We start from the raw sequence: 16,155 nt of genomic DNA, 5'->3' as shown, positions 1-16,155 counted from the left end.
GGAACAATCTTTTGGATTTTCCTCTTTGAATCATCCCACAGGTGTGGAGGGGTAGGACCCAGGCCCATTAGCTGCTCAGCAATGGCCCTAACTGAGCTTTCCAGGCCAATCCAATTTCAATATCAGCAAAAGTTCCTGATACAATCAACATATCTGAGTTAGAGTTTGACATTTAGGAATGGGAAGTAGCAGCTGCTGTAGGATTTAAACACCTGTAGGAGCTTAAAAGGCCAGACATCATTGTAGTATAAAGGTTTGAAAGGGTTAATGTTTGGACAGTGAGATTCATACCTCCCACTATGATGTAAGAGATCACATGAGGGAGAGACTTGAAGGAGAGCAGCATGGCATCAGTGGATTCAGACATACTTGTATAAAGCTGTATATAGTTCTCTAATATATAATAAACTAGTTTTGTTAAAACTTACCGAAGACTCAGTAATCTCTCCTAGCTGGACTAGCCAAACATACAGCAAATCATCACTGATATTTCTCTTTGAAACAATTTGATAATATTTGCAGAATGTCATGGCAATTTGTTGCAGGACACATGGCCCCAGATTTTCACAGTCAGCAGTGAACATTCTGTTGGGTTAAGTAAGGCAGAGAAAGGAGGCCTTCTTTATGCGCAATCACAGAATGCTGTCAAGAATAAATGCTCAGGCACAGTGGAAGGAGTCTAGGACAGTCAACTCCATCTCCATTGCTCAGTCCCACAGGAGGTTTAATGACCAACCAGCTAAGCCAAGTAAAAGAAATCAAGCACATTTTCCTAGGGCTGGATTTTGCCGAGATCATCGAGAACCCGATGTTTGCCTCAATTCTGGGTCAGGAATCCGGAAGTGGCTGTGGCAGGATGTCAGTCACAATCTTCCCAGAGACGGCCAATTAAGAAGCCATCTCCAGGAGCCCAATTAAGGACAGCAAATAGAACAGGGAACTGGCAGGCCCAAAGTGGGGATGCTCGCTGATGATTGCACAATGTTCAGCGCCATTCGTGACTCCTCAGATACTGAAGCAGTCCACGCAAAATGCAGCAAGACCTGGACAATATTCAGGCTTGGGCTGATAAGTGGCAAGTAACATTCCCGACACACAAGTGCCAGGCAATGACCATCTCCAACAAGAGAGAATTTAACCATCTCCCCTTAATGTTCAATGGCATTACGATTGCTGAATCTCCCACTATCAACATCCTGGGGGCTTATAATTGACCAGAAACTGAACTGGAGTAGACATATAAATACTGTGGCTACAAGTGCAGGTCAGAGGCTAGGAATCCTGCAGCGAGTAACTCACCTCCTGACTCCCCAAAGCCTGTCCACCATCTACAAGGCACAAGTCAGGAGTGTGATGGAATATTTGCTTGGATGGGTGCAGCTCCAACAACAGTCAAGAGGCTTGACACAATCCAGGACAATGCAGCCCACTTGATTGGCACCCCATCCACAAACATTCACTCCTTCCACCACCGACGTGCGGCAGTGTGTACCATCTACAAGAAGTACTGCAGCAACGCACCAAGGCTCTTAGACAGCACCTTCCAAACCCGCAACCTCTACCACCTAGAAAGACAAGGGCAGCAGATGCATGGGAACACCACCACCTGCAAGTTCCCCTCCAAGCCACACACTGCTGATTTGGAACCGTATCGCCGTTCCTTCACTGTCGCTAGGAACTCCCTTCCTAACAGCACTGTGGGTATACCTATCCCACATAGACTGCAGTGGTTCAAGAAGGCATCTCACCACCACCTTCTCATGGGAAATTAAGGATGGACAAAAAATACTGGCCTGGCCAGCGATGCCCACATCCCCATAAATGAATAATAAAAAAAATATCCTGTCAGCAGCCCCACCGGGACAGCTGGCACAGCCGATGTAGGTACGTTGAATGCAAGGAATCCTCAAGCTGAAGGCACTCTGATGAATTATAAAATAGCAAAAAAAAAAGCGTGGCCACAGCTGTTAGGCCATCATTATGGAGGGCGGCCTGCGGCACCAGCTGTGGCCCTCTGGCATGCCTGGCTCCCGGGGGGTGGTGGGGGTGTAGAATTAAAGGAGGCCTCACTGGTCCCCCAGCATGCTGCTAGGAGATGCCTTCAGGTAACAGCCGGGCTTCAACCTCAGCAGTTCCCAAGTGGGCACTTAATTGAGCCTAATTGGCTATTCGCCGCGGCCAGATGGGTAGCTGGTGCGGTCATACCCTGCTTCTGGCAAGATCACTCAGAAGCAGGATCACATTGGGGAGCCACGTGACGCATGATTCTCTAATTTTGCTCCTGGTTCTGCCTCTAAACCCACCTACATGGGTCCTAGATTGCGCGGAACAAAGTATGCCTCCCATTTACAACCTCCTCCCCTTCATTTTAAGAGTGGTTCAATAGTTCACTATTAATTCTCTCAAGAAACTACAGGCCCTCACCTGCAAGTGTTCCTTCATTAATAGCCTTACATGCATGCACAGAAAAAGCCTCATATCACATGCTTGCTTGGTTCAAACATCTGTCATTACCCCCTTACAATCTGACTGCTGACACTTGGCTTTTCATGGAGATCGCAGTGTTTCATCTTAAAGAAGAAAGCCCATAACCAGAGAAACTGACCACAGCTGGTACTCCCCCCCCCTAACCCCCTACAAGGAGGAAGTAATGGAGTTTCTTGGGAACAGCTGGAGGAGACGTTAGTCATGACACTTTGCTTCTCTTCCTTCTAATTTCGTTATACCCTGCATAATAAAATCAAAATAGATGAAACTTTTATGTAACTCCATGTATTGAAACCCATGTGAATTCTCCCCCAGAAACCCATCCTAATTTCTCTCCTCCTTCATCTCTTCTAGATGCAATGCAAGAGGAAGATTTATAAGGCCCCTCTGCTTCCAACACGATCACTACGTTATCACACAGACCATCATTCACCCTTTGTTGCCAGACCCTAGCCCAGAACAACCATCCGAGGGACGTTAAAGTGAACTGGAGATGAGTGCATTTGGCATTACCTAGAACGTGAGTGGGTAGGAGGAGGCGAGACTGAGAGATGAGGAAGAAATGCTGCTGACCAGAGCTTGAGGAACATCACCGCTCATGACCCATATCTAATGCTCCTGCTTTTAAAAGACTCCTTGCAGAGCTTCAAATAGATGTGCAAGCACCAAGGACGGTCTCCAACAATATACAACAGATAGCAGGTTAATAAGCATTGCAGCCTTTGGGTGTGTCCTCCTCAGGAACTTCCATTAGCAGGTTTCTTTTCAGGCAAAGCTGTGCCACATGCAGCGCAAATCCCAAATCCTTATGGCCCTAGACTGACTATACTGCAGAGTGCTGAGCTGCAATGATGGAAAATGGAATGTATGACATCATTACCATTAATGGCAGGTTACTCATGTTGTTAAAGACACACAGATGAGGGGCATTGTTCAGTTAAGGACTTAGAGGGGATATAAAAAGAGCCTACTGGGACACTGAGGAGAAAGGCTGGAAGCAAAGATATGTAATGCTGCATTGTGAATAAACTGACCATCAAGAAAAGGATTGTGTCTAGCTTCTTTCTTCACCATTTGGCTTGGATCCATTTAACAATCACAGCCTCATGGTGGAATAGGAATGATGACAGGGATTGGGCGACAAAAAAAAGAGTGGAAATCCAATGTTAAGAGATTCCCAACCAGTTTCTGCACCATCCCAACTTTTGCTCAGTATCTGAGCCTCCCTTTCTCTCTAGATTACCACATAATCCTTTGTTCAGACGCTCTTACTCAGTGGTCTAAACTTTGACTTTCTATGTAGTACTAAATAAATGTCAATTTGGTTGCGAGTTTAACAAACTTTTTATAATTCTTTCATGGAATGTGGGCATGGCTGGCAAGCCCATCTTTTGTTGCCCATCCCTAATTGCCCTTGACCACTAAGTGGCTTGCTAGGCCATTTCAGAGGACAGTTAAGAGTCAACCACAATGCTGTGGGTCTGGAGTCACATGTAGGCCAGACCAGATTTTCTTCCCTAAAGAACATCATGGCACCATTAATGAGACTAGTTTTCAATTCCACATTTTTAATTAATTGAATTTAAATTCCACCAGCTGCCATGGTGAGATTTGAACGCTTATCCCCAGAGCATTAGCCTGGGCCTCTGGATTACTCATCCAGTGACATTACCACTACGCCACTGTCTCCCTGGAACTGGAACACAAATTATAGATGGACACTTCCGTGCAGTACTGAGGAGTGCTGAATTGACAGAGGTGCTATCTTTTGGATAAGAGGTTAAACCAAGGTCCTGTTTACCAGCTCAGGTCTATGCAAAAATCCCAATGCATGATCTAAAGAAAACCAGAGAATCCATTTCCTGCTAGCCATTATGGGGCCAAGCTATGAGTGAATTGGCAGCCAGGTTTTCCTCCAAAACAGTAAGTACACTCTAAAAGTAATCTATTGGCTGCAAAGGGCTTTCACCAAACAACGTGATTATTGACAACACAGCCGGCAGCTGATGTCATCAGACTGCAATGCGCAGATGACAACATTGCGTAACACGGACAGAGAGTGGGGGTTGGTGGGGGTGGGAAAGAGCGCGGCCGAAGACCTTGGTGGTGGCAGGTGCACTCTCCACCTCGCCCCCCCCACTTCCACCCCCGATCCCCCCAGGCCCGCTCCTTCCCTCCCCGGCCCGCTCCCTCCCTCCCTGCTCGGTCTCTCCTTCCAGCCATTGTGTGCTGCCATGTGTTTAGGTTGCATTCATGTGATTATTTGAGCAGCGCCATCTTTAGTCCTGGCAGCTGCTGGACGTCGCAGACTGTAAGGTTTTAGTGGTACAGTCTGCATTTGCGCATGTGCCACTGCAGCGCCACCTAGTGTTTGCCTTGTCAGCAAATGCAACCTTCACCAATTGGCACAACTTACAAGTAAATTACTAATTTAAATATTTCAACTTTCAAAAAATGTTAAATTACACATAACATCCATAAGTTTGGCAACTTCTAAAGTATGCAGGTTTTCAATTACACATGAATTATTTTGCTAAGGTGCATTTAATGTTAAATATTGCAAGTTATAATTGTAAACAGAACATAATGTACAATATTTCCCAAAATAAACCTAAAACTTGCAAAAAAAAAATTGTGTTAACAGTGGACAGAATTTTCCCCACGAGCTTCGGGATCCTGACATCAGGGTCAAATGGGAGTCAGAACCCTGTACTGTTTGGCGAACAATGACTCAAGTGTGATTTTTCCCAAATTGGCCAATCAGTGGCCAGAGCGCAGGCTTGCCAGCCAATTAAGGGCAGTGGACAGGCAGGCTCTCAAAGCTGTAGGGCCAATAGGAGGCCTTCCAGCACTGAAGCAGAGGCAGGCTGCCTTTTCAGGCAGGACAGTGTGTTCCAGGCCACCACTGTGAAGGAGGAATCCCTCCCCAGGAGGGACTGCCAGTGCAGACGGTGGGGGGTGGGGGGGGAAAGAGAGCAGGTGGAGTGTCAAAGCCTGCCTAGAGCACTGGCCCCCCAATCTGCTACCAGGAGGCCACCTCCAGGTAGCTGGCCTGTTCCCCAATGCCTGACAATCAGGCTTAATTGGCCTTGAAATACCCTCAATTAGCTACCTGATGCTTGCGGGCTGGACGGAGCTGGCAAACCGCTATGCCTGCCGGTGGCATGAATTTGTGCACCTGCCTGCCTTCTTCAGGGGTTAAAAATCCTGCCCTGTATTACTGCCATCTCAAAACAACTAAAACAAAGATGTGACAATTAAGAGACATGGTTATATAAGTATAACTAAAAATAATTGGTCAACCATCTTGTGATCTACTATCTCTTTCTAGTAGTTTCATATTAATATTTGTACTACAGGCACAACAGCAGTCATTGTTCACACAAATGCAGCAAAGACTAAAAGCAATCTACAGCACTACACAGACATGTACAATATTGACTACTAAACAAATAAACCTCTCCCTCTTCAAAAAAAATAGATTACTTCAGCTCTATAAGCATTTTCCAACCTCTTTTTTGCTTCTGGATTACTACAAGCAGTTACTTACCTGTTGTGCTTTTGTTCCATGGCAGTTCTACCATTAGTTCCAGGTAATTCCTGGTCAAAGCAAACTCTGGCATAGACTGAGGCATCTTCTTCAACCTGCAAATGGCAAAACTCATTGAAAAATGTAAAGACCATGGATGTGGAGTTTTATGTCAGTTCTTTTTAAATTTTTACACCTACTCTATGCAATGGAGTTTGGGATCACTTTTGTGATTGGAGGAGTGATTCAACCAACCATAAAACAGACAAAAAAAAAAATCAACTAGCTAAAACCTGAATACTCCTGAGGAACAGTTTGGAATCATTGGTCGATAATAAAACAAAACTGAATAATTCATTAATTTAGAATGAAACATAGGAAGACGTGACAGTCACTATGGAATCTGTAAACATTTCAGCATGATCTAATTAATTTGCAGCACATGTGCTAATGAGTTAGGTACCAGTTGATTTACCTACCAAAGTGCTCCAAATCAGAATATTGTTTTGAAAAATGTTTATTAGTGTTATTGGTTTAGTTTTACAGAGACAGAGGAGGGCAACAGCACCAGGGAAAACTGTCAAGATAGTTAAACTTGACAGGATATGCCACTCTGTCACATATTTTGGAATTATTTACTTGCAACAGCATACACATTCAAAAGATTAATCCAAAATATTAAGTACCTTTCCTGTGCTATAAATCAGAGTTGATGAAATGGAATAGGTTTCTTGATCCAAGTTCATTTTTTAAAAACTGCACATTTAAGTATTTTGTTCTTCAACTGTAGCCAAAAAAAGACTTGTGTTATTGGTCAATTTTCATCATGTACCTTTTGATCTCCTTAATGCAAACTTTCATTGCCTGCTCTGGCATATTTGTACTTTTAATCTTCTTCTCCAACATGACAATATCATCACCATCCTCATCGTCATCCTCCTCTTCAACTGCATCCAAATGCAATGGTCTTCCAGGAACTTGATTGTTTCTTCGAATAGGTCGGATGGCTACAATCTAGTAGTTGTATAGTACTTCTGATAAGTATAACAGGATCTCTAACATCAGGTTTAACAACTTACAATTATACAGCACGTTTACCATAGGAAATCATATCAAGGTGCTTCACAAAAGTATTATTTAGAATTCAGAAACAATTTTTACTTTGTGTAATTTGGAATGTTTCACACTCTTTGGCCATTAATGCAGTCTAGCAAATTAGCACTTCTTTGGACAACGTAACCAGACAAATTAACCTTCAGACGTTTACCCGCAAAATGCACGTGGAAAATGCCAAATAATTAAGCAATGCCTAATTACAGGTCAACTCCTTCAGTCAGTCACTGTTCTTGGTAAAGTGCAAACTGAGATCATGGGCAGGATCTGCCCTTGGAGACAGGCATGGAGGCGAGGTGCAAATAAAATGGCATGGGGCACCATTCTCAATGTCGCCAAGGCCCCCTGCCACTTTGTCAGGGCGAGGAAGGCCGATAACGGCCTCTGGAGGTAGGAGCTAGTCCCTAAAAGGGAAGGCATCCCTGATGGCAAGCAGTTAATTGCATATCCGCCATCGATTTGCAACAGGTGTCCGGCGGAGGATCAAGGCAGGGTCTTCCCCCGCCCCTCCTTTTAACCCTTAATACTGTGGACACAGTATGCAAGTGACTGGCTGACATTGTTAAAAAACTCTGAGAGGGAATTTACCATCAAGCCCCATGCACTCTCAATCTATTTTGAGCTAATCATTTTCAAACATTAAAATTAGTTCCTATTTTATCAAGGATTTTTTAAAAATTGAACAGGAAAAAAACAGGATAATTCTGAAATGGATTCTTTACTGCACTAACATACAGCTGTACATATAGCAAGTTATCAAATCAATAGACTGACACCAGGGGCAGATTATTAACACGTGGATCTACAGGGGCTATGACAAGGAGCCCCAAACAAACATGGGTCCCAGTAAAACTCTCAATAACAGAGAAAAACTGTATAACAAAACACTGGATCCATTTCCTTCAAGTGTAGCATTGTACGACAAGATTTGCTTTAATGCAATGTTTAAACACTCTACAGGACTACCTCTACCCATTTGTATTTTAATGGTTGCTGGGGTGAGGGATGGCTGGTGGTGGTTGTTGTGCAGGGGATGGGGAGGAGCAGTGAATCATCTTGGGGTCCAAGACCACAAGATTCTCGATATAGCTTCAGCCAACATTAATACAGCTTTTACATTGTCTACCAACTTTTTAAGCCCCGTAGTAAAAAAAAAGTACAATTTGTGATCATATAGCCTCCTTCACCAATTGTTTTCAATAATCCGCTGTAAGATTATGCCTGACTATATAATCAATTAAATATCAGAATACAATGTTTCTATACAGTAAGTCAATCCTACCCTTTTTTCATCATATGGCTTGGACCTCCGAGTTTTTTGAAGTAATTTTAGTCCTTCAATTTGCCGAACAAGCAATGGTATGGTCTTCTTAAATCTCTCTTCTATACCAACAGCATCCAGTATCTGTGTGTCAGAGTCAAGATGAGAACAGAAAGAAATTTAGATGTAATTGAAGTGTTTTAAAAAGTTATGTCCACAGATCTAAAACCATAATTTCAGGCAGCAAAGGTCCATATAACAATGCAAATTAAAAGGCATATCATGTTGTGGTAACATAAAAGTACTAAACTTACAACTAAATAAGCTACTAAAGAAGTTTTTAATATTTAAAAAATAATCCAACAGAGCTGCTCTTTGCTATTAGTCATGGCCACTGTGACAAAAAAAGGAATATGAACATAAGAAATAGGAGCAGGAGTACACCATATGGCCCCTCGAGCCTGCTCCGCCATTCAATACCATCATGGCTGATTTACTACCTCAACTCCACTTTCCTACCCACTCCCCATATCCTTGATTCCATGAGAAACCAAAAATCTACCCCAGCCTTGAATATACTCAACAATAGACTTTCCGCAACCATCTGGGCTAGAAAATTCTAAAAGATTCAAAACCTACCATGTGAAGAAATTTCTCATCTCAGTTCTAAATGAGGTGAGGGGAGAGTGATTGCCCTTGAGATCAAAGCAGCATTTGACCAAGTGTGGCATCAAGGAGCCCTATCCAAATTGAAAACAATGGGAATTGGGGAAAACTCTCCACTGGTTGAAGTCATACCTAGCACTAAGGAAGATGATTGTGGTTGTTGGAGGCCAATCAGCACAGCCCCAGGACATTGCTGCAGGTTTAGAGATACAGCACTGAAACAGGCCCTTGGGCCCACCAAGTCTGTGCGAACCATCAACCACCCATTTATACTAATCCTACACTAATCCCATATTCCTACCACATCCCCACCTGTCCCTATATTTCCCTGCCACCTACCTATCAATCTGCAAGTCTTTTGGCTGTGGGAGGAAACCGGAACACCCGGAGAAAACCCACACAGACACAGGGAGAACTTGCAAACTCCACACAGGCAGTACCCAGAATTGAACCCAGGTCGCTGGAGCTGTGAGGCTGCGGTGCTAACTACTGCGCCACTGTGCCTTCAGCTGCCACATCAATGACCTTCCCTCCATCATAAGGTTAGAAATGGGGTGTTCGTTGATGATTGTACAATGTTCAGTACCATTTGCAACTCCTCAGATACTGAAGCAGTCCGTGTCCATATGTAGTGAGACCTGGACAACATTCAGGCTTGTCTGATAAGTAGCAAGTAGCATTTGCGTCACACAAGTACCGGGCAATGATCATCTCAAACAAAAGAGAATATAGCCATCTCTCCTTGATTTCAATGGCATTATGATCACTGAATCCCCTACTATCAGCATCCTGGGGGTTATCATTGACCAGAAACTGAACTGGAGTGGCCACATAAATACAGTGGCTACAAGAGCAGGTCAGAGGCTAGGAATCCTGCGGAGAGTAACTCACCTCCTGACTCGCCAAAGCCTGTCCACCATCGACAAGGCACAAGTCAGGAGTGTGATGGAATACTCTGCACTTACCCGGATGAGTACGGCTCCAACACCACTCAGGAAGCTCGACACCATCCAGGACAAAGCAGCCCACTTGATCGGCACCCCATCCACCACCTTAAACATTCACTCCTTCCACCAACACGCAGTGGCAGCAGTGTGTACCATATACAAGATGTACTGCAGCAACTCACCACACCTCCTTTCACAATACCTTCCAAACCTGCAACCTCTTCCACCTAGAAGGACAGGGCAGCAGACACGTGGGAACATCACCAACTACAAGTTCCCCTCCAAGTTACACACCATCCTGACTTGGAAATATTTTGTCGTTCCTTCGCTGTCGCTGAATCAAAATCTTGGAATTCTGTCCCTAACAGCACTGTGGATGTACCTGCACCAGATGGACTGCAACAATTCAAGAGGGCAGCTCACCACTACCTTCTCAAGGGCAATCAGGGATGGGCAAGAAATGTTGGCCTAGCCAGCGACACCCCTCATGAAACAAATAAAAAGAAAATCATAAACCCTTTACCATAAGACTGTGCCCCCAGCGAGGGGAAATAACCTCTCAGTGTCTACCCTGTCAAGCCCTTTCAAAATCTTGTAGTTTCAATGACAGCACCTGTGTTGAATTTTTAACCTATATTTCTTATTAATGGAAAGAGCATGGAGTTGGGGGTTGGGGAAAATTAGGTTAATTTTTAATTGCAGCTGTTCCACAGCCCAGAAGTGTACTTACAATTTAAAATGTTTAACATTAAGTCCATTTGTATATACAGGCCTACCTGCAGCTTTTCATTCGTACTGGTGCGGATAATTGATGCCAAAATGTCAGGCAATGTTTCTTTAGGAAGGCTATCCAGCAAATTTCTCAGCTTGGCAACCACAGGTACCGACATATCCAGCATCTCCACCAACTGCAAACATTAAGGAACAATCCATTACTACACAAATTTGTAGAAAGTGGTGTGGGTCACACTATCTGAAGCTGAAAAGCTTTGAAAATATTAAAGATTTCTCCATTAAATCACACCATCACCTTTCTGCAAAATCCTGAGTAAGTAACATTTGAGGTTTCAAAATCTTTCAAACATATCAGCCCCAATTCAAACTCCGACCCGGGAAGAGAGCGGGTGGAGGATTTTCAGAAGGAAACCCAGAACAATGGGTTTCCTACACGTCTTGCTGAATTTAACGGTAGGACGTCTTGTAATTATTTTCAACAGTTTTACCACCCAACAGACAGCCAGAATGACAGACTGGTTGCTGTCAGGCTGGAAATAAACTGGAGTAGTTGGGGGTGGGATGAACCTGACATTATGGGGGAATTCGGGCATTGCCGGGAGGGAGGAAGTCAGCCAACTGCTGGTGATGGGGGGGGGGGGGGGGTTAGCTGATTGCAAGTGTTCGATTGCATGGAGGTAAGCTTGTTGGGACTGGGGGAAACACTCCTGCTCTTTCTGGCCCTGAAGCAGTGCAACAAAGGCACTTATCGCACGGATCCAGCCCTTCTCACATTTTATCTACTGGGATTCCCTCAGTTTGTTAAAAATAAAAATCGAGTTAAAATTGCAGGCAATCAACCTTCTCAAAAGACTTTAAAGACTGATCACCCCTCCCCTGCCTTGAGAGTGGGTTGGTCACCTGCACCTGAAGTAAGCGGATTAGGGCAGGGTTAGAGAACTTAAAACCTTTTAACTTCTCACCAGCGTCAAACCCAAAATTTTTCATCTGAGATTCACATCAAGTCAGTTTCACTTCTTGAGTCAATTTCTCCAATTTCCTCCTTGTCAGCCTCCTATCTTCCAAGCTTCGTGAACTCAAATTTTTCCAAAAGTCAGTCCAGGTAACTTTGAAGAGTCATTGACCTGAAATGTTAACTCTGTTTCGCTCTCCACAGACACTACCAGACCTGTTGAGTATTTCCAGCATTTTCTGTTTTTAGTCCAAGTATCCTGTTCCAAACGAAGTACCACTCACCCACCAATTTATCCTGACTGACCTATGTTTGTTCCCTGTCCCTAACACACTGAATTTGAAATCCTCATCTTCAAAGCCCTTAATGGCGTCTAAAACCATCTTTTCAACCAAGCTTTCAGCCACCTCTCTCAACTTTCTCACAAGGCCTTCATATCAGTCCTTTACCCCATGTGTCAGCTGTGGCTCAGTCGGTAGCACTCTCGCCTGTGTCAGAAGATTGTGGGCTCAACATCCACTCCAGGACTTGACCACAAAGCTCAAGGTTGACATTCCAATGCAGTACTGAGGGAGCGCTGCACTGTCGGAGGTGCCAGCTTTTGGATGAAACATTAAACCAAGGCCTGGTCTGCCCTCTCAGGTGGATGTAAAAGATCTTGTGGCACTATTTTGAAGAACAGCAGAGGAACTATCCCGATTGAAGTTATCCCTCAAACAACATCACAAAAACAGGTAATCTGATCATTATCACATTGCCGTTTGTGGAAGCTTGCCTTGTGCAAATTAGCTGTCGTGTTTCCTACATTACAACAATGCCTAGACTTCAAAAAGTACTTAATTGACTGTGAAGCACTTTGAAACGTTCTGTGGTCATGAATGGTAGCATATGAATGCAGATCTTTCTCCATTTCTTCTTTTATCTTTGTTTATATTTCTTCTGCAATAAAGCGCTTTAGAATGGTTCCTATGTTAAAGGATGCTTTATAAAGTTGTTGTTCCATAATAATCAAATTTTTAATTTGTGGTACGTACTTATATATAAAACATCAAGATCAGGGGAGAAGATATCTCCTGTCCTCACACTGACAAAAATTCACCAAAAGCTTGCTTTTAATCATCTGAAAAATCGATATTCTAACTGTCACAGTATTTTTTTTTACATATACCTTAGGCTACATTCAAATCTTCTGGCCCAGCCAAGGTATACTGTGATGGTTAAAGTAAGCATTCACTCAAGTAGTAGCACAGTCGACTACCCTGCTGTTTTAACAAACGGAAACTGACACAAGAAAATGTTAAGGAGATTGCATTCATAAACGCAAAATATCTTAGGCAGACCTGTATGGCGTATTTGTAGAACTGCTGTGAAAGGTCACTCAGCTCCCCTGTACCATTTGTGTATTGCTCCAGCCGATCAAGTTGTTCCACTTCAGCCAGTGGATATGGCTTCTCCTTCAGCACCTCAAGTATTTGAAACCGACAGAGGCCTGTGATCAACAAAGTATAGTGTGGCTTTGGCCAATTACTACCCACTACTTGTACAGCAATGCCAGCTGTGCCAATCCTACAAATAAGAGGAAAAGCAACCAGTCAGCAAATGAAAAAAGTAGAGTATGATTATTTTTATTTTTAAGCAACACTATCACATGCATGATATAAAATGATTAAATGCAGCAAACCTAGAATCACAACAAAGTAAAATATATATGCAGTGTAGGATAAAGTTCCTGCTTATAGCCTCATCACATATACTAAGAGAACCAAACAAATAAAAGCGATAATTGGGTGATCTGAGTAAATACAGTACAAGGGGAGATATAACAGTATTTTTCTCCCCTCTCCAAAAATCAGTGTCAGCAGTGCTTTGACATTTTAATAGAAATTATAAATTCTCCCAAATCAGAATGTGCACATGAATTTGTAACAAAACCAAGAATCAAGGCATGGAAATAAATCGTCAGAAATATTCTATAAAGATGTCGCAAATCAGTTTTCATGGGCTGTTAATGACCTGATAAATGTAAGAGACATGGGAAACAAGTTTAGTTCTGAAAATGCATTTTCATAATCGAATTTCAACAAAGCAAATCAAAAGCATTTTTAAAATGTCATTTAGGTTATTTACATTACACATTAAGCAAAGAGAGCTTTAAAGAGCTTGCTCCTGACCAGGGTGAAGTCCACTGAAACCTGTCCCCAGTATAATTGGATTGAAATCAGCTATATTCATTTTGACAAATCAGTTTCATTGTTGAGTGATTTATTGGTAAATCTCCTCCTAACAAATTTTTTAAAAATATGCTTCTGTCTTACAGTCAATGTCCTGCCCTATTCCCTAGTTCTTTAGTTTGCTTTGATGGCTCTTATTGTCTCTGTATTTCTAGGATTTGTGCAAGCTTAGCTCAGTTTCTGTATCAGAAGATTATGGGTTCAACCCCCAGTGCAAACTTCAGTGCAGTTCTGAGAGAGAACTAGATTGTCAGAAGTGCTGACTTTCTGAAGAGATGTTAAACAGAGACCCTGTTTGCCAGTTCAAGTGGAACTAAAACATTCCATGGCACTATTTGAAGAACAGCAGTAAATTCCCTCAGTGCCCTGGTAGGCATTCATCTCTCATGCAATGCCACCAAAAACAAGTCCTGTTTGTGTCACCTTACTGCCTACAAAGTTAGCTGCTATGTTTGCCTACATAATAACAGTAACCACAATCACAAAACAAATCCATCAGTTATATAGCACTTCAGGACATTGTGAAGTCCCTCACCAACTACCCAGTCTGATGGTCTGAAACCCTTCGTCCAGTGTCCTGGGTGTCAGGGTAACTCCTTCCTTGAAGGCGCGGGCCTTACCTGTGCAAGTGAGGCAGCTCCTCCAACTCGCTGTCGGGGTCCCTGGTGTTGGGGATGACCCCGATGATGGTGCTTCTAACTGAGGTCCCCCTCAGGAGGTGGCCCTTCACCAGCTGGATATTTCGAGAAGTTTCCACACTGATGCGCATCGAGGAGCCGGGCAGCAAAACCCCTTCGTTTGTCAGGAGTAGAGGAAGCCGGCTCGGAATCTGGATAGCACTGGAACCCATGGCGACACCAAGCCGACACTGCACTGCTCCGCTTGTATTTTATTCCCCGGGCCGCGGGACCAGACAAACCGAAAACTACGGGTCCCCACGGCTGCCAGAACAGGCTAAGCCAACGGCAGCCTGCCGGCTTCTGCGCATGCGCTCTGTAGGATCAGGCCCCGCAGTGCCCAATTCCTCTAGGTGAAAGTTTGGTCAAGAACCAGACTCTGTTACAATCAACTCAGTGTTTATGTGGCAGAAATTTGATCCCTGTGCCATGGCCTTCAAGTATACCTTGGGCTAACAAGCGGCATCTAACATTCTTATGTACGAACTAGGAACAGGAGTAGGCCATTCGACCCCTAGAGCCTGTTCCGCAATTCTATAAGATGGGCTGATCTGTTTGTGCACTCAACTCCGCTTTCCTGCCTACCTCTTATACCCTTTGGCTCCGCTGTTTTTCAAGAATCTGACTACTCTGCCTTAAAAACATTCAATGACCCTGCTTCCACCACTCTCTGGGAAAGAGTTTCACAGAGTCACGACACTGAGAGAAAAAAATTTCTTCGCATCTCTATTTTAAATGGGAGACCACTTATTTTTAAACTGTGGCCCCCAGTTTTAGTCTCTCGCACAAGGGGAAACATCCTTTCAACATCAACCCTGTCAAGTCGCTTCAGGATCTTATGTGTTTCAATAAGATCACTTCTCATCCTTCTAAACGCCAACGAATACAGACCGAACCTATCCAACCTTTCCTCATAAGATAACCCTCTCATCCCAGAAATCTGTCGAGTGAACCTTCTCTTAACTGCATATAATGTAAGGAGATTAAAATTGTACGCAATCTGATCAGCCATGATCTTGTTGAATGGCAGAGCAGGCTCGAGAAGCCGAGTGGCCTACTCCTGCTCCTAACTCGTATGTTCGTATTGTCATGGAAGTGTTTTTTTTCTCTGTTTAAAAACTAAAGGGGGTCTGTATGTCTTTAAGACAGAGCAATTTTTATATTCCCTGGGAACAGTGTGTGAACTGCAAGCCTGTTTCCTAAGCAACAGCGAGAGAGAGATCACCTTCCAAACTCATGACCTCTACCACCTAGAAGGACATGGGCAGCAAATGCATGGGAACACTACCATCTGCAAGTTCCCCTCAAGCAACACACCATCCTGATCTGGAACTATATCGCCATTCCTACACTGTCGCTGTGTCAAAATCCTGGAACTCCCTTCCTAACAGCACTGCGGGTGTGCCTACCCAACGTGGACTGCAGCAGTTCAAGAAGGCAGCTCACCACCACCTTCTCAAGGGCAATTAGGGATGATCAATAAATGCTGGCTTAGCCAGCGACGCCTGCAACCCATAAATGAATTAAAAAAACATGCCGTATTGTATCAGTTTGACT

The 16,155-nt window shown here is 43.7% G+C and overlaps 1 protein-coding gene across 1 annotated transcript in view; it reads right to left on the bottom strand.

Annotated features, from left to right (window-relative positions):
* lonp2 (lon peptidase 2, peroxisomal) overlaps positions 1-14,891 on the bottom strand; it is a 140,731-nt gene extending 125,840 nt beyond the window's left edge. Inside the window, exons 1-6 of the mRNA XM_068049383.1 lie at positions 14,542-14,891; positions 13,031-13,256; positions 10,780-10,911; positions 8,412-8,534; positions 6,849-7,030; positions 6,038-6,132 (exon numbers count right to left, since the gene is read on the bottom strand). Coding sequence (XP_067905484.1) covers positions 6,038-6,132; positions 6,849-7,030; positions 8,412-8,534; positions 10,780-10,911; positions 13,031-13,256; positions 14,542-14,771 — 988 coding nt within the window. The 5' untranslated portion in view covers positions 14,772-14,891. The remainder of the gene's footprint in view (positions 1-6,037; positions 6,133-6,848; positions 7,031-8,411; positions 8,535-10,779; positions 10,912-13,030; positions 13,257-14,541) is intronic.
* Between the last annotated feature and the right edge of the window lie 1,264 nt (positions 14,892-16,155).

The sequence above is a fragment of the Heterodontus francisci genome, chromosome 17 (assembly GCF_036365525.1).
Source record: "Heterodontus francisci isolate sHetFra1 chromosome 17, sHetFra1.hap1, whole genome shotgun sequence".
Classification (NCBI taxonomy): domain Eukaryota; kingdom Metazoa; phylum Chordata; class Chondrichthyes; order Heterodontiformes; family Heterodontidae; genus Heterodontus; species Heterodontus francisci.
Note: the sequence above shows the minus strand (reverse complement) of the source record. Positions and strands in the feature narration are given on the sequence as shown.